Source organism: Ambystoma mexicanum, chromosome 3q (assembly GCF_040938575.1).
Source record: "Ambystoma mexicanum isolate Mex_15411 chromosome 3q, UKY_AmexF1_1, whole genome shotgun sequence".
Taxonomy (NCBI): domain Eukaryota; kingdom Metazoa; phylum Chordata; class Amphibia; order Caudata; family Ambystomatidae; genus Ambystoma; species Ambystoma mexicanum.
The window spans coordinates 233,949,188-233,967,287 of NC_090926.1; the positions used below are offsets into that span (position 1 = coordinate 233,949,188).

General features: G+C 50.9%; 1 protein-coding gene across 5 annotated transcripts in view; it reads right to left on the bottom strand.

The window, feature by feature from the left end:
* Positions 1-18,100, bottom strand: part of EIF4B (eukaryotic translation initiation factor 4B) — a 968,554-nt gene that overhangs the window by 378,319 nt on the left and 572,135 nt on the right. For all 5 annotated transcript variants that reach the window (XM_069653628.1, XM_069653629.1, XM_069653624.1 and 2 more), the window contains exon 8: positions 2,861-3,046. In XM_069653628.1, coding sequence (XP_069509729.1) covers positions 2,861-3,046 — 186 coding nt within the window. The remainder of the gene's footprint in view (positions 1-2,860; positions 3,047-18,100) is intronic.

The following is an 18,100-nucleotide window of genomic DNA, read 5'->3' on the forward strand; positions in this document are numbered from 1 at the left end:
GCAAGGCCATTCTCCCCCCCCCCACCCTGCAAAGTCTGCCAAATAAGAGAGCTAAGGCCTGCGCCACGCTGCTCCACCTCCCCCAACTAGGCTGGAGCCGCTTCAAAGATTTGTAGTCCCCGCTACAGCATCCAAGGCCACGGCCTGCCACCTGCATTATTTACAGCCCAGCAGTAAACCTCCGTTTGAATACACAAATCTAAGGCGCCCCCTCGTAAACCCCACAACCCCCGGAACACCTCACACTTATGACCCGGTGCAGCGAAGACACCCAATACTGCGGCAACACACAACAGCCCATTCATAATAACTTCAAACGAGACAGGAAGACATGTACCGCCCGTCCCATGCCCAGAGACTTAGCCCCACGACCTATGGTACCGGTCAAATAGGACACTGGTAACCATGCACGGATAAATCACCATCAAACCCCTCACAAGGTGCATTCTTCCTGTGTTGCATTAACCTGTAGGATAACCTATTGATAGATTTACTAAAGGAGATAACATTGCAATGACTGAATGACTGCGGTGTGCATGGCATAGGGCAAATAAGTCAGGAAAAGACATTCATCTCTGACACTGGCCACAGTGGCACAACAACACCGCCCGGATGAACTCAGCTGACCTGCCAGGCCCAGCCCAACCCACGAGGCTGACAAGTGACGTCCTCCAGCCAAGGCCAACCACATCGCAGCAGCACCTATAGCTAGTCATCGCCACCCAATCCCAGTGAACTTGTGCTCCTTATAGTATGTAGGTACTGATGACGTTTTTTTGTAAATAAATACGCCCGTCTTTGCTATTGTCAGACAGAGCGCTCTCGGAGGTTGCAGAGTTCTTTGCATGCCCTATTCTGATTGATAAACTCTCATTTAAGCTCACCCGCACTCTGTCTTGGCTTTATTCCCAACTTGGGAGAGTCCGTCATTGTCTCTCATTGCGGGGAGGATCGTGCTGGCTGGGGACGCTTGCCTTCACAAGTATTATTAGGGGGGGGTGGGATGTAGGGAGGAAAGGGTACTATGGACTAAGTACATTAGTCATTATGGTGAGTAAATGTTAATTACTCTTACGTCCTGTCCCCTTTCCTCCATACTGTATGGGAGATTACAACTGAAAGTAACCCCAGGGTGGAGAGGAGCCCCTCCATAAGAAGAACAAGTTACTCTCTTACCTGGTAAAGTTCTTTCGATGTGATGGTCCGACCACGGATTCCATATCTATTACAGGTAATCACCACAGCTGTGCTGCTTCAGAAAATTTGGCGTCTGCGTCCTGCATCGATGACGTCGATACGCTGTCCTCTAGGGCCACCGTCGAGCCGAAGTCACCGGATGTTATAAGTAGGACGCACGACGTCCGTAGCCTCAGTTGTAGTTTTTTCCCCAGAACGAGTGGCACCAATCTTCTGCCAGTATGACCACAGAAAGCCTTGCGGAAACGTAAGCTGCAATCGCAAAAGAAATTCTGTAGCGGGGCAGGTAGGGAGGGAGCGATATGGAATAAGTCGTCGGACCATCCCATCGAAAGAAAGTTGACGCTGTGTGGCTTTCCGGTCAGCAGAGTGGTGGACTTTCGACCGTGGGAGGTGTGCTTTGCGTGGTGAGACTTGGTCGTGCTAGTGCCGCCAGGTGTCGTCCCCGTAGCAGAACCACCAGCCTGCCTGTTGGGGTCGAGGGCTTGCAAACAGGTTTCTGACGGATCCCGACCGCCGTCGGCATCACTGTAGATGTCGATGCTGCCGTCGCTGGAGGCTCCCTTGATGTCCATGGCAGCCTCAGCCTGCATGGCGTTGCGGGCCTAAGGTTTGGTTTGCGATCCATGAGTGTTTTGGGCCTGAACAGTTTGCACAACTTACACGGTCCTTCGGTGTGGCCACTGGTAAGACAGATTGCACACCAGGTGCAAGTCTTTCCAGGGGAAATTTTCTATTACAAGAGGGGTACAACTTAAAGGGTGTATTCTCCATTATGTATGGGGAGGGCAGCCTGGTGAAATAAGGGAGCAGAAAGGGGAATATGCATTCTCTTAACAAGACTAAATAAACCTGCCCCACTCTCCCTATGGTGAGGAGAGAGTTCCGCTGAGGCCTTCATAAGCCGTGAGAAAGGATTGTCGAGACGAGTTGTTGAACTCCACAATTTGCACCCACTATGGTGGCAGAAAACAACAATCTGAGGGACCTCTATGCGGGGCGCACCATGGGTATCGTAGATGTCACACCAGGGAATAGTATTGCTGGCATGCCCTGTCGACGTCCCTTTTCGAGTTTCGAATACAAAAACGAAAACTTCAGCTTCCACTAGATGAGTGGCCTATGCATAGCATGTGATCTAAGCAGATACCACAAGTCTCAGAAATAAGTTTATAGGTTACTGCAAACATACAACAACTTTGGTATAATATCTGCAAAACATAATTGCAGAGTGAACCCTTGTATAGGTGTGATTTGGGTGAGGTCACAGGCATAACTACATTCCAAATTACAAAACAAATAGTGGCACCATGAAGTTATGACCATCGCTAAAAGCAAAGGAGAAGACTTGGGAGTCTAGGAAAAAAAAAAATCTTAGCATTGGACAAACAAACGTAGGAAGGAATGCTTGCGGAATTGCATTCTAACAGCAGATCAAAGATTGTGGTATGTAAAACATTTAATAGATTTCATAGGTTTTAATGACTGGCACACAGGAAATTAATAGAAGTGGTGTGACAAGCTAGTAAGGATTGTACAATAAAACTGGAGAAGTACAGTCCAGTCACCTGTGTCAGTCTAAATTGTCTGATTGCACACAGTCTACTTTTAATTAAGCATAGACCTTACAATGGAAACCGTCGTCCCAACATGTCATGCCTACCTCTCTCTTCTCGTCGAATATCATCCCTCGAGGAATCAGTCCACCTGTCCCGGTCATCACGCCGCTCGGGTCGGTCACCATAGCGGTCTCCACCGCCCCTGAAATCATCCCGCTTCTCATAGTCCTGCCGGTAACCAGTGCCAAAGGCTCGCCGACTGCCCCTGGAGTCGTCAAGTCCTCCCCCGCCTGAGACAAAAATAGACATCAGGATCCACAGTCTATGATCAGGCCATTGCATTATATTGTATAAAGGCTCCCAGTAACATAGCAAGAGGACTGCCACAGAGACTGACACAACCACCACCAAAGATCAGCAAGGATATTTTGTACACCAAGTACCATGCACACCAGAAGCCTTGGCTAAGAATCACTATTTAAGACATAGCACTTCAAAACCACCATCCCTTTGTCTGCGGTTAGATCGCCTCCTTTTCAAAATCCCTACTTTACTAATGCCCTGTGGTATGTCTGAATCAATATTAAATGACTGCATTCTCAGCATAATTTCTGAAATAAATTGCTCTTCCTTACTTTAAAACAAGTACAGAAACGTCAAGACTGTAAAGCAAAACCTCATTAATTAGGAACGACAACCTCTCTTATGATCCCAACTCACTTTTCTCCATACTATGTGATGTTACTAACACCACATAACATAACTTCTTGCACATTGTGGCCGTTAAAGATCTAAAGATCAGCAGCAAGCACAAACCTGCATATATGCTCAGTACGACTGCCAGCTTCAAGATCCCTTACTAGCTTTCCACTTGTATATTGGATGGCAGGTTAGTTAGAACGGAATTACCTGTTCTTCTGAAACCAACTACTACTCTAATCTTGACTTGTAGAATTCCATCTTGCCTGCTAAGCTCAAGTTATGTAAAACACTTGGATCCTTCTATGAGAAGTTGAGATCTTCATGCCACTCCTCCACTTCTCCCCAAAGCAATTGTTAAATTGCCTAGAGCCAGGAGGCACACGCCGATTTCGATGGCCCTGAATCAGTCCATGTTGTTCAAGAACTCTGCTCTTAGTCCTGCGGTACTGAGGCATTCTTTCCCCTTTCTATTATACAAAAGGCACTAGCCTGGGCCAGAAAGCAGCATAGTGCCTAATGATTTAGTTTATGGTCAAGTGGGACCCCTGACATCTTGAGATCAGGAGAGTCCTCTGGTGAATTTTACCACTGGGCTCAGGAGTGATAACCCTCTTAAATAGCTTTCAATGTGTTTTATGTCAGCTAGCAGGCTCAGACAAACAAGTGCAGAAACAATCTAGCATCAGTAGGTGATAACAAGCTATTTGAATGCCAATGTTTTTCACTACATGATGCTGTAGGTACGTGTCATTTTAAAGACCTGATTCACCACTTAACCCAGTTTGTAAGTGCCGGGCAGATTTTGGTCTCCAGGCCGGTTGTGGGGATATTTTCCACATTTCAGGTTTCACTGTAAACTAAGGCAATGCACTGCATACAACTCTGGTTAAGAGAAAGATTAGACAAGGGGGACAAATGCACTTAGTAAATCTGTAGTGCATATGGTTGTTGAGGTTAATAGCAAGCATGTTAAATTGTCGGATTTGCAAAGCAATTTTAGCTGGAACCCACCAAGTTTGTTAGCATTTAATTTCATAGTGAAATCCATCAGGATGTGTCAGTTTTCTTTGTCATCTGCAACTTTGACTCTTGGTCAGCCCTGTACCCCCAGTGTGCATGGCATGATGCTCTGCTGTAGGTTTACAATACATGCTGTTCATGCCTGCAAACCAGAATCAAAGTACCAAACAGAGCTGTCTTTCTGGCACGTGTGTCCTTCAGGGAAAACCGACCTCAAAGAAAGCATATCAGAGAAAGTTTGTTATTGCGACTCCTAGGGATAATGCTCAATGTTACAGGCAGAGATAGGTCCGATTTATATGTCTCAGTGTGTAGTCACGCCTAGGCATATCTTCATAAACGTGGGAAATAGAAAGAACCGCCAGTCACTGGTTGTTGAAAGAACCAGCAGAAAATAACCAGTGCTTCGCATATTTAAGAGTTTTACATTTAACTTCGGACAAACCATACTCTGGGAATCAAGTTTGATTTGTGAACACCTTTTATAATTGTGTGCTTTTTCTTGATCCACCAAGATTCAAGGAAAGACCAAATCGGTCTGCCAAGACTACAAGTGGGAGCAGATCACTGGTGAGGTGCATGCATTTTTAACCTGCACTCAGAAAATTGCAAAACAAACAGCTTGATAGCACACTTTATGGGGTGGGGTATGCTGAATATTCACAGAATTGTATGGCTGACTGAGGTAGAAGTGTTGCACATTAGTAAAATAACTTTCTTAAAAGCATCTAGCATATTAAAAGCACAACCTGCAAGCTTTCTTTGAGAGGTGTGCGAGCAGGGAGCTAAAGCAGTGTTAATGCTGCTGGGATGTTGGTATGGAGTGGTTGAAATCAGTAACATATGTCCAAAAAGAAAAAAAAGACTTGTACTCAAAGCGGATCTCTGAATAAAAAGAAAACTCCTTTTATTACCATAAGTAAACTAAAACACCAAGTTAGCAACCAACCTGTTGTACCAAACAGTTTAAATTTTAAAAATAAAAAATTACATACTTCCTTTGTAATGTTTGTGATGGATTAGTTCTTCAGTCCATAAATTGATCTAAGGAACAAGTTACTTACCTGTAACTGTTGTTCTCCAGCATGGGTCTGGCATGGATTCACATGCTCATGAATATTCCCAGTCGTCAGGCTGGGAATCCTCGGTAAAGAAAAAACCAGTATCAGTTTCGTTTCTGATCTGTCTTTCGTAGTAATAACCAATCACTGGTCTCTGCGTCATACTGACCACAGCCAATGACTGCCCTCTACCTAAGCACCGCCTCTGGCAGCCATCTTCAGATTTGGAAGCACGTGAAGTGGCAGTATGACCAAGTGAAGAGCCGCAGAGGGGTAGGCGGGAGGGTTCGCATGTGAATCCATGCCAGACCCATGCTGGAGAACAACAGTTACAGGTAAGTAACTTGTTCCTTCTCCAGCATGGGGTCTGGCATGGATTCACATGCTCATGAATAAAGAATACATAGCAGTACACACATGCACAACCACGGGAGGTGGCAAAGGCTCAACATTAAGCATCACATCAACTCAACATTAAGCATCTTACCTCCTCACCAGGCTCACCTCAGGCGAACAGGTTGCGCAGCACTGCTTGGACGACCCTGGACTCCTCCCTGGAATCCCGGTCGACGCAGTAGAATTTCGTGAAGGTGTGCGTCGACCTCCACGTAGCAGCCCTGCATATGTCCAGCAGGGGCACACCAGATAGGAACGCCGTGGTAGCTGCGATCGCTCTGGTGGAATGGGCTCTCGGACGGCCAGGCAGCGGTCGGTTTGCCAACCGGTGACAGTACATGATACAGCCGGAGAGCCATCTGGAGATGGAAGCCTTCGAGAGAGCCTTCCCCTGATTGACAGGTCCAAAGTTCACAAAGAGTTGTGACGTCTTCCGAAACCCCTTTGTGCGGTCCACGTAGAACTTCAGCGCTCTAGCTACATCCAGCGAGTGCAAAGTCCTCTCAGCCGGCGACGAAGGCGACGGGAAGAACACAGGTAACACCAAGGGTTCGTTGAGATGGAAGTCCGACGGTACCTTGGGCATGAAGGAGGGGTGCGTCCTGAGCACTACCCTCGTGTCGTGGAAAGTCAAGTACGGGGCCTTGCAGGAAAGGGCCTGGATCTCTCCCACTCGTCGTGCGGAGGTGATGGCCACAAGAAAAGCTGTTTTCCACGATAGAAACTTCAACGGGGCCGAGTGCAGAGGCTCGAACGGAGGTTCCATGAGCTTGGTCAGCACCACGTTGAGCTCCCACGCCGGGGCCGGAGCCTTCACCGGCGGGAACGATCTGAACAGTCCCTTCATGAACTCTTTCACCAGACGATGAGACCACAAGGACGTCCGCCCCGTGGTTCTGGTGTATCGGGAGATCGCAGCAAGATGAATCTTGATGGACGCGTGTGCCAAACCAGCTTTGGCCAGCGTCAGCAGGTACGGCAGTACTTGGGGAGCCGTAATCCGTAGAGGGTTAATCTTCTGTGCGTGGCACCAGACAGAGAACCTCTTCCATTTGTGTCCGTAGCATTTAAGAGTCGAGGACGCCCTGGCCTTTGCAAGAACCTCTCTGCAATCGGCCGGTATGTCGTATCCTCCAAACTCTAGCGCTGCAGGGGCCAGGCCTGCAAGTTCAGCGACTTCGGGTCGTGGTGGAGGATGGCGCCTCCTTCCCTGGAGAGTAGATCCGCGTCCGCCGGCAGCTTGATCGGCGGGGACGCTGACAAGTCCAGAAGGTCCGGGAACCATATCTGCCTCGGCCACGCAGGTGCGACGAGGATCATCCTGCACCGTGACCTCTTGAGCTGGTTGACGAGCCGGATTAGCAGAGGCAAGGGAGGGAACGCGTAGAGGAACAGGCCCTCCCAGGGGAACGAGAAAGCATCGCCCATGCTCCTCGTCTGGGGAAACCTGCTGGCGAACCTCCGGCACTTGGTGTTCGTCGCCGTCGCGAACAGGTCGATCTGGGGTGTGCCCCACCGTCGGAAGAGGCGATCCACCAGATCCTGCCGTAGTTCCCACTCGTGGCACGAGCGCAGCTCCCTGCTGAGTGAGTCGGCGATGGTGTTTTTTATCCCTGCCAGATGAAACGGCACCAGAAAAATCCCTTGGGCGACGGCCCAATGCCACAGGTCCTGCGCCTCCTTGGACAGCGCTGGGGACCTGGTTCCGCCCTGTTTCCTGATGTAAAACATGGTGGTGGTGTTGTCGGTGAAGATCCTCACCACCTTGCCCTTGAGGGACGGAAGGAAGGACCTGAGGGCCCAAAACACTGCACGGAGCTCCAGGACGTTGATATGCAGGGACTTCTCCGTCGGGAGCCAGAGTCCCCTCGCGTGCAGATTTTCGGTGTGCGCGCCCCACCCTTCCAGGGAGGCATCCGTGGTCACAGTCTCCTGGTGGGCTGGGGTCTGGAAGTCCATGCCCGCCGTCAGATGCGCGCGGGTGCCCCACCACCGTATCGCTCGTCGGAAACTCTCGTCGAGCTTGATCCTTTCCTCGAAGCTGCCAGTCGTCTGGATCCAGCGCGCATCCAGGAATTCTTGCAACGGGCGCATCCGGAGCCTGCACATGGGAATGAGGTAGATGCAGGAAGACATCATCCCGAGGAGGGACTTGATGGATCTCACTTTGGCCGCGTCGGCCACCAACATCCGTTGCACCTTGCCCAAGATGGTCCTGGTCCTCTCCTCCGACGGGGAGGCCAGAAGGGACACTGTGTCGAGCCTCGCTCCCAGAAACAGTGCGACTTGCGCGGGCACCAGGTGGGATTTGGCGTAGTTCACGGAGAATCCCAGGTCCGTGAGGAGTTGGACGGTCCTTGCCGTGTGGACCACGGCGAGCTCCTTCGTCTTGGCGCGGATGAGCCAGTCGTCCAGGTAGGGGTAGACGTGAATCCCCTCGCGGCGCAGCTGCGCCGCCACCGGTGCGAGGCACTTGGTGAATACCCTGGGTGCCGACCGTAGTCCGAAGGGAAGGGCTTTGAACTGGTAATGACGCCCTTGGACCACGAACCTGAGGAATTTTCGGTGCCCCTTTAGGATGGGAATGTGGAAGTAGGCATCCTCCAAATCCAACGACGATAGGAAGTCTCCTTCCTCCAGTTGACCCAGGACGTGCTGGAGGGTGACCATCCGGAACTTCTGCGCCTTGATGAACTTGTTCAGCCGTCGCAGGTCCAGGATGGGGCGCCATCCTCCCGTCTTCTTCTTCACGAGGAAGTATCGCGAGTAGACTCCGGAGCCCCGAAGCCTCTTTGGGACGAGTTCGATGGCGCCCTTTCTGAGCATCGCCTTTACCTCCAGGAGAAGTTGAGGGACGTGAAGTTCTTTCCTGGCCACGGGGGGGACGCGCGGGCACCTTCTTTGAAACTCGAGCGCGTGGCCCCGGGCCAGGGCGTCCAGCACCCAACGGTCAGTGGAGATGGACTCCCACACGCTGACGAAGCCCGCCAGCCGGCCTCCCACCGGGGTGCTTCGGTGGGGGCCCGACCCCACGGCCGGTTCAATCCTGCTTGGACGCGGCCTTGCCGCCTTGACCTCCTTGGCGACGACGGCGGGGTCCGCTAGACTTGCCTCGTCCTCTGTAGGCCTCTTGCGACGACGAGCGGGCCGCTTAACGGTAGGAAGCGAAACCGCCGCCGGAACCTTTGGAGGCGCCCTTGCCTCCGCCGCTCCGAAAGGGCGTCCGTCGTTGCTGCAGGACTCCAAGGGCCCGGGCCGTCTCAGTATCCGCCTTGATGGCCTGAAGGGAATCGTCCACTGTCTTCCCAAACAGGTTGTTCCCGTCGAAGGGCATGTCCAGGACTCTGGTCTGGACGTCCTGTCGAAAGTCCGTAGCTTTGAGCCATCCACGACGTCGAAGGCAAACGCCGTTGCCCAGCTGGCGGAACCCAGTGTCGGCGATGTCCGTCGCCACGGTGATGGCGTGGTCAGAAGCCACTTCACCTTCCTGGAGGATCTCAAGGGCCTCCGCCCTCTTGTCGTCCGGCAGAAAATCCAGCAGGGGAGCTATCTTGTACCAGAGCTCCCTGTCGTAGCGGGCCACGATAGCCAAGGCGTTGGCCGCTTTAATCGTCGTCGCTGCCGACGAGATGACTCTACGTCCCATAGCATCCAATTTCTTTCCCTCGCCGTCCGGCGGGGAAGTCGATGTGGAGGCCGCACCCCCCCCCCCGCTTTCCTCCTGGCTGCCGCGGAGACGACGGAGTCCGGGGTAGGCTGCGCCCGGAGGCATAGGGGGGCCGTGTCCGGGACCCGGTACTTTTTCTCGTACCGGTCTCTTCTAGCTGGCGTAGTGGAAGGGTTCTTGAGGAGGGAAAGGCCCTCATCCCAAATGTCGTCCAACAGAGGCACTGCGAGGACCGTCTTCCTCTTGGCCTCGCGCCGCTGATAAAGGAAGCCTTCCTTTTTCTTCTCCTCAGGGCAGAGTTGGAAAAGCTCGGAAGCCCTGGAGATCATGGAGTGGAAAGATCCGATCTCGTCGGGCGGAGAAGCCCTGGTGGGGGGCGACGACGGAAAATCCTCGTCGTATGCCTCGTCGTCCGTACCCGTCGCTGCCGTGTCAGTCCCCGTATCATCCCCTCGGGTGGACGGGGAGGAGGGCTGGACGGGGCGCGACGGTTGAAAAGGAGGTGGAGGATGGATCCTTCTTTTCTTGGTAGGGGGAACACCAGAAGGTCCCGGTTCTGGATCCCCCGACGGGAGAGGTTCCTCCGTCGGTAACGGTAGCCTCGTCCTTATCTCGGTGCATAAGGACTGTATGGCCAACAAAATGGCCGCCGAGTTGTCTCGCGGCGCTGGCAGAGGGGAATCCGACGGGCGAGCAGGGGCCCCGTCGGTATCCTCGACGATGTCGTCGTCGTCACCCGCGTCGGGGTCCATTCCGACGGGCTGGCCTTGTTCCACGCCTAGGCCGTGGCTTAAGACCTCGATCAGCTCCTCTTCTGAGGTTGAGGCCGAATCTACGACGACGCCCTGCCCCCCCTTCTTCCCCACGGAGGGTTTCACGGGGGTCCTATCGATGGGCACAAAAGAAGACTCCCTCCGAGGAGGCAGGGAGATTCTGGGCCCTGAGGTCGCCACCACTGGCGCAGCCTCCACAGGCTGAGCCAGGGCCGCTGCGACCGTTTCGATAGAGGGCTTGGTCGGATGGATCAAGGCCTTCACCACCTTAGGTGCGCTCACCGCCTTATCCTTGAGGGAGGGGGCACTGCCACGCTCCTCCTCTGCCTTAGAGCTCGACCGGGGCCTCTCCAGGAGCTTCGCCGGGTGCTCGGCCTTCCTCTTACCCGACCCAGAGCGTTGGCTCGTGGTTGATGGTGCCGGGGAGGGTGCGCCCTGCCTGGCGCCCGTAGAGCCCGACCGTTCGGCGCTCCCGGTGCCAGCGGACTCGCGGTGCTTGGCCTTATGTTGGGCCCCCGTCGCCGGGGCGCCCTCAAAGGTCTTAGAAGACCGCTCGGATTTCTTCTTCTTCTCGCCAGACGGGCTCTTACCCTCCAGCCAGTTGGCGAGACGTTGATGACGGTCCTTCATGGTCCGTTCCGACATGTTGCCGCAAAACGCACAGTCCTTCTCCACGTGCATTTTGTCCTCATGAAGGCAGTAAAGGCAGAAAGAGTGTTCGTCTTCCTTAAAGACGTTCTGCAGCTGGCATCCAGGGCAGACCCTGAACAGCTTTCCGGGCGTCGAGCTTCCCTTCTCCTGGGCCATCTCCGAGACCGGGCCTGAGAAGCTTCTGGAGTCCTCCGAAGTGTAGCTCGACGAAATCTTCACCCTTGAGGGGCACAGACGAATCCGACACGGGTCCCCGTTGATCGGATGTAGGATCGGTGGAGCTTGAGGCTCTTTTGACCGAAAGAATTGAAGTTTTTTGTGAAAAAGCGCGAAAAATAGCACTAACGCTCGAGAGCAATAGCACGAGGATCCCAACACATGAACGTGCGGTAAAAATCTGAAGATGGCTGCCAGAGGCGGTGCTTAGGTAGAGGGCAGTCATTGGCTGTGGTCAGTATGACGCAGAGACCAGTGATTGGTTATTACTACGAAAGACAGATCAGAAACGAAACTGATACTGGTTTTTTCTTTACCGAGGATTCCCAGCCTGACGACGGGGAATATTCATGAGCATGTGAATCCATGCCAGACCCCATGCTGGAGAAGCTAGAATTCCAAAGCAGTACAGAACCCTGGAGCAGGGAGGATTGTCAGAAAACGATGACCTAGACCAGAACACTCTGGAAATCTGCCCAGACCTCTGGTAGAATGAGTCCAGAGATCTTACAGAAAGTCCTTTGCAGCAAGGTCTTAGAAATCTGAAATGGAGGAAAAACCACCTGGGCAGAGTCTGCTTGGTAACTGCCCTGCCTACAAAAGTGCAACTTAGTAGCAGAGAGCCTGCTTGGGATCCAGCCGCAGAAAACTCATCTTCACCTTGGATGGAAGAGACGAGACATAATACAACGGGTAGAGAATGTACTGAAGGATTAACCTGAGAAGAAAAAAAAAGGGGGACTGGGAGTTGGGGCCGCAGCCCACAAAATGTCTGCTTAAGCCAAAGGCTCAGTGACCCTGTTTTCAACACCTAATAAGTCCAGAGGATCTGTTGGTAAAAATGACCCGGAGCGCAGCCACAGATTACAGAAGCGGCTGAGCGCCCAGAGATACCTTCGCTAACAGAGTGCAGAGGCTGTGAGGAGATCTGAAGAATGCCAGCCCGCTGTACGCCGTGACGAGGATGGAAGTTCCTTACCTCTATGTCCCAGGAGCAGGTGAAGGTGGGACACATGACACTAAAAAAAGGAGTGAAGATATCCCCGGTGGACTCGGCGGCACAAGAGACTTGAGAAAAGCTGCAGACTGGTACCAACGAAAGGTATGGCACCCACGATGCAGACTGTCTTCGCTGTTTTCACCTCTGGACCATTCAAACCCTGTCCCATCAGGGGCAGACAACTTGTAAGGGAGCTATTGTGAGGAATTAGACCATCCACACAGGGAGAGTGGCTCGCCTGGGCCTTTTGGATTTTGTTTATTTAAAAAGAATGAATGATGGGAGATCAACCGCCGGAAAAATATGTGGGGCCATTCCACATTTATTTTGCACACTCCCTGCACAGCAGAAAAATAGTCAGGTAATCTGGGAGGATACATCTTAACAGAGTCGCCCTCCCGTGTCATGTGTAGCCGACACCAGACAGGTGTGGGTACATCAAAAGCCTTTGGCCGCGGGCAGCCAGATTAGCATTTCAAGGCCCCATGGATTTGCATCTCCATTGTTACACCTTGCTGGTGGCAAAGAATACTGATTAACGTTAATCGGGAGGCCTAGGTGCAGGAAGTGACAATGGAGATCATAGACCAACACCTCTTTGTAATGCAATGTGTCAACTTGGTACTAACACCCCTCCTTGGTATAAAAGCGCAGTGAATGTCTTGTCAGGAACCACTACTTTCAGAGGAGTGAAGTATGTGAATTGTAGGAGACGAAAGTCTGCCTGCAACCCCCTACTTCAAAGGAGGCTAATGTTGTGACCAAACGCTGCATAGGGCTCAGTTAATTAGGGAGACACTGATGTACAGTAGACAGGAGGACAGGGTGGGACTTAGAAGTACATGTCATCATTCCCCCGTCTGTTGCCAAGTGCTCCGATTCTGACCTGAAGCATCAGACTGTTGGTGGAGTCCCAGGATTGGTTCATTAAGGTGGGCTTAGCCTGCACCAATCACTGGGACCCGTTTGGCTTTAAGAGGGCTGAGCCCCTCGCTGATCAGTTCATTTAAAGACTTTGCAAAGGAGTAAGGAGGACTCATTTGGATCAGAGCTGAAAATACAGTCTACCTTACATCTTCTGCAAGTGAAGGAAGACCAAGCGTTCCAAGAGTGAAGCAAGATCCCTCCCCTAAACATCTCCCAGGGAACAAAGGGAGATTCCTGACTCGGAGGACCCGCCCAGCAGCTCCAGAAACAGTACCCAGCCAGCACACAGCATGCCTGCTACGTTCCGACAGCAAGCTTCCTAGGGGAAGTGCCGGAGAGTCTCTGGAAAAAAGGACAAGGCCATTGCCTACCAACACCCTCCTGAGCTTTGGACCGTCAGCTTCATCGCAGGGCTTGTGCCCTTTCAAGGCGAACAAGAGTGCCACACAAGGACTATCCAGCGTCCATCTTTTAAGGACAATTTCGAGACAGTCGAGTCCTCGAACCGCATGCGGCTGCACCGCCGACTGTTGTCACACTGCAGTCGCCAGAGCCGTCCAAAACACCTCGGCCAGCATTCCAGATCCACCAACCAGCCAAGAGAAAATGAATCTTGGCCTCGAGCAGCCACGCCGGACAGCCTGGAGACATCCGTCCAGCCTTGCTTGCCGAACTGCCTGCTGCCTGGTATCCGCAGCTGTCTATCCGCCACTAACTCTGTCTCACGGGCTGCGAAGCACCCTGGAACCGTCTCAATGCTGTTGAGCCCAAGAACGTCTTCAGCACCAGGTACATTGTGGTTCTGTCCACCTGGTCCTCCTTCGAAGGCCCCTAGATATAGTTACGACGCTTTGCCCCTTTGGTGCAGAAACCAAATAATCTTGAACTATAAGACGGATTACTTTACCAACTACCCTCCGGTCAGTATCCAGAGTGCATCCCTTTCCTTTGTGAAACTGTCTGTCCTCTGTGTTACTTTACAGTGGGGGGAGAACTATTGTAGTAATAATAAAGTAGATATTTGTATACAACCTTAACTTGCCAGTCCCTTTTATCATAGGGTAATAAATGTATTTTCGCTGTGTTGCAACTAACCAACGATCCACGACCTTGCAGAGATAAGCCTGTTCCGTCCATGTTCCCAAAATTGGACACGGTCGTCTTATAATTCACTTGTATTACAACCTGTTTGGATCCCTTGTGGTGTACCAGAGGTGTGGGGTTAATTGATGGTTTAGAAACGGATATTCATCCCAGGACCACTGGAGCCATGGAAGTGGATTTGTAACATTGGTAAGCCTGGCTTGTGCTGGATGTCCATATGTAATCCCTGTAGCGATATGGCCCACCACAAAGGCTTAGTGTTCTCCCCTTGCATGGCCATAAAACATTTAAGAGGCCTGTGATCCGTCTGGATCGTAAAGAGAGACTCAAAGATTTAGGGTTTCAGCTCCTTTATGGCCCAAACAACCGCATACTCTTCTTTTTCTACGACAGCCCAGTTCCTTTCCCTTTTTGTCAACCGCCTGCTTATGTAGGCGACAGGTTGCTCTACCCCTTCAGAGTTCAGCTGCATGAACACCGCTCCAATCCCAAAATCATAGGCATCTGTCTGGATGACATGCATTATTTACCGTAATAGCATTTCTGATGATTGTATCTGCTTAGATTCACATGCTGTGCATATGGTCCGGCATCCAGTGGTAACCGTGGAGTATTGCATCTCGTCTTTCGGGAACCGAAAGGGGACGTCGGCATAGGCATGTCTGTAAGACTATCCCCATCGGGACGTGTGTATTACCCAAAATCCCTCACTGAGGTCCCTCCGATTGTATTTTTTCTGCCATGAGGGAGCCCAAGGCTATAGTGATGAGTACATAAAGAGAAAGTAGTAAGACGTCCATGTTCCTTCCACCCCGAGCGGGGAGGTAGGGAGGGCGCATGTGAATCTAAGCAGATACAATCATCAGAAATGCTATTACAGTAAGTAATGCATGTCTTCTGTTGCTTGTTAATCTGCTTAGAATCACATGTGCATAGACTAGCAAGCAGTACCCGGAGTTGGAGGTGGGTTGTGAGAAGGAACAGTAGAGAAAAGATGTCTTAGTACTGCTTGTCCCACCTGAGAATCAGACCTAGAATGAGTGTCTAGGCAATAGCGTTTTGTAAAGGTGTGTACAGAACTCCAGGTTGCCGCTTTGCAAATTGACTCAAGAGGAACATTTGCAATGAATGCTATGGATGCCCCAGTTCCTCGAGTAGAGTGTGCTCTTGGCTTGAAGGGCAGTTCCCTCTTAGCAAGAGTGTAACAGAGTGATGCATTGAACAATCCACCTTGAGATAGCCGATTTAGAGACAGGATCCCCTTCTCTACCAGCTGCCACTGAAACGAAGAATTGTTTAGTCTTCCTTAGTGGTTTAGTTCTTTCCACATAAAACATGACTGCCCTGCACACGTCTAGTGTGTGAAGGCTTCTTTCAACCATGTTAGTAGGGTTCTGGAAGAAAGTGGGTAGTTCGATTGACTGGTTCACATGGAACTTCAAGATGAATTTAGGCGCAAACCTGGGATGTGTGCGCAGAACTATCTTATCTTTGTGGACTTTAACAAAAGGATCTAAAACAGAAAGAGCCTGTAGTTCGCTAACCCTTCGAGTCGAGCCTAGAAAGGTCAGGGACGGGCATGTCAGACCTAGAAGCGTCCGCCTCAAGGTCTATAACATCCGCATTGGACGTTGTCATCTGAAGTACCCCCGTCACTTTCAGCTGGCGTGGCAGGGGGGTGGGGAGGTATGGGGAGGTATGGGGAGGCACGGGGGGCATGGGGGGAGAGGGCCTACACGCGTGACATACTGTACACGGCCCACCGTTTTACACGGCGCTACTTAAGGGTCTTGGGCCGAAGGAGTTTGCACGGTGCACACCACTTCTCGTCGTGCTCTAGGGGGAGACTGGCGTTACACGTCCTGTGTTCATCCTTCCAAGGATATCCAACCCTACACTTAGGGCAGAATCTAAAAGGAGTCCTTTCCATATCAAATGGGAAGGATGACCAGACCGACAGGGAAAAGGAGGAAAGCCATACTAAACAATTGGGCCACGCCAACCCCACTCTCCCTACTGTATAGGTCGGCCAGAGGGCCAGACCACGTGGAAAATCCGGCCGCCGGATCTAAGGCGTTGAAATCCACGGCCATAGACTATTCTCCTGTAGTTTTCTTCGAAGATGTTCTTATTGGGCAAAGTGACTTAACGGGGAATAAACCAACAATTCGGTAAAGATAAACAATGTCTCTAGTAAGAGCTGCTATAGGGCAACCAGTTATCTGGGCGGAAAAAACAATCTGAGGGACCTTGGCGTGTGAGGGATTTTGGGTACTACACACGTCACAATATGGATAGTGTTAGACACGCCTATGCCGACGTCCCCTTTCAGTCCCCGAAAGACAGGATGCAATACTCTGCGGTTACCACTGGATGTCAGACCATATGCACAGCATGTGATTCTAAGCAGATTTAACATCCACCAGAAAATGCATTTCGGAACATAATCTGGCACGTTCAGAACTGGGACCCTGCACAATCCATCCTTTAAATCCTGAAAGGTGGTTGGAGAGGCGGGGGTCCAAGTTAACTTCTTTGGCATCTTTGTGGATGTTGCATCATTCAGGGGCATAGCAGTGGTCCCATACCCTCTGATGATCGACCAGTAGTACCCGGTGAGACCTAGAAAGGCGCTCACCTGCCTTTGTGTGATGGGGATGTCCCTATCCTTCACAGGCTGTAACTTCACTTTAAGAGGTTGTTTCTTACCTCCACCGACTAGGTGGCCTAGGTAAGTCACAGTACCCTGCGCGCTACCTGGCACTTTGTGGCCTTGATAGTCAGGCCTGCATTCTGCAGCAACTGAAGCACTTGATTCACGTGCATACATGATCCTCCCAGGTGTGGCTGAACACAGCAATGTCGTCTAGATAGGAGACGCTGAAGTTTTCGAGTCCGGACAAAACCTGGTAAACCATCCTCTGAAAAGTGGCAGGGGTATGCTACAATCCGAAGGGCATCAGTGAACTGATAATGTCCTTCCGGGGTCGAGAATGCCGACCTCTCTTTTGCTCCATCTGTCAAGCAGATCTGCCAATACACCGCTGTTGGGTGAAATGTACTCATGTACCTGGCAGCACAGAGCTTGGAGAAAAAAAAAGGGCAAGTCTCAGGATTTTGTGCTGTAGGGGGATTGAGCAGTATTGGGACTACTTATAATGTGTTACACAATGAAGGGAGTGCTCAATTACCTCTCTCTTAGTCTACCTAATAAGGTGGTCAGATAGAAACTCAACAAAAGGATAGAATTCTTTACCCATGTGTCATATGTTTTGACAAAAATTTGTCGTGCCAGAGAAGTATGTAGAAAAACACATTTTGATCAACAATTAAGTTCAATACATCATGTGGTCTATGCTTTCCACAAGGCATTACCACTATTTTAAAAAAAAAATAAGAATTTGTGACATACAATTTAAAGAAAACCAATTCTCAATGCTTCAGAATTAATGCCAGTGGTGGCTAGGGTTATTAAGTGACAATCATATTTCCAATATACAAGTACGATATTAATGCCAGAATTTTTGACAAAGGAGCAAACTATCTAAATACAGATGACAGTTTAAGCAGATGTTATTTGTAGAAAGACAACGTTATTTAGGGTGTCAGTGGGATGTCTACATATGTTTCGGCTAAACAGTCTCGTGAACATCTTCCCTGATGTTCCGCTGTTATTAAGAGCCCTCTTCAGGACAAAATGTTGTTTTAATGGGATGACGGTACATTCATAGGCTCCAGTCCCCGTTTGTCAAATTTCAATGGGAGACTTTTGGTCTTATTGTTGGTTAGACTAACGTCTATCAATTTTCTTCAGGCGGTTAATTCCT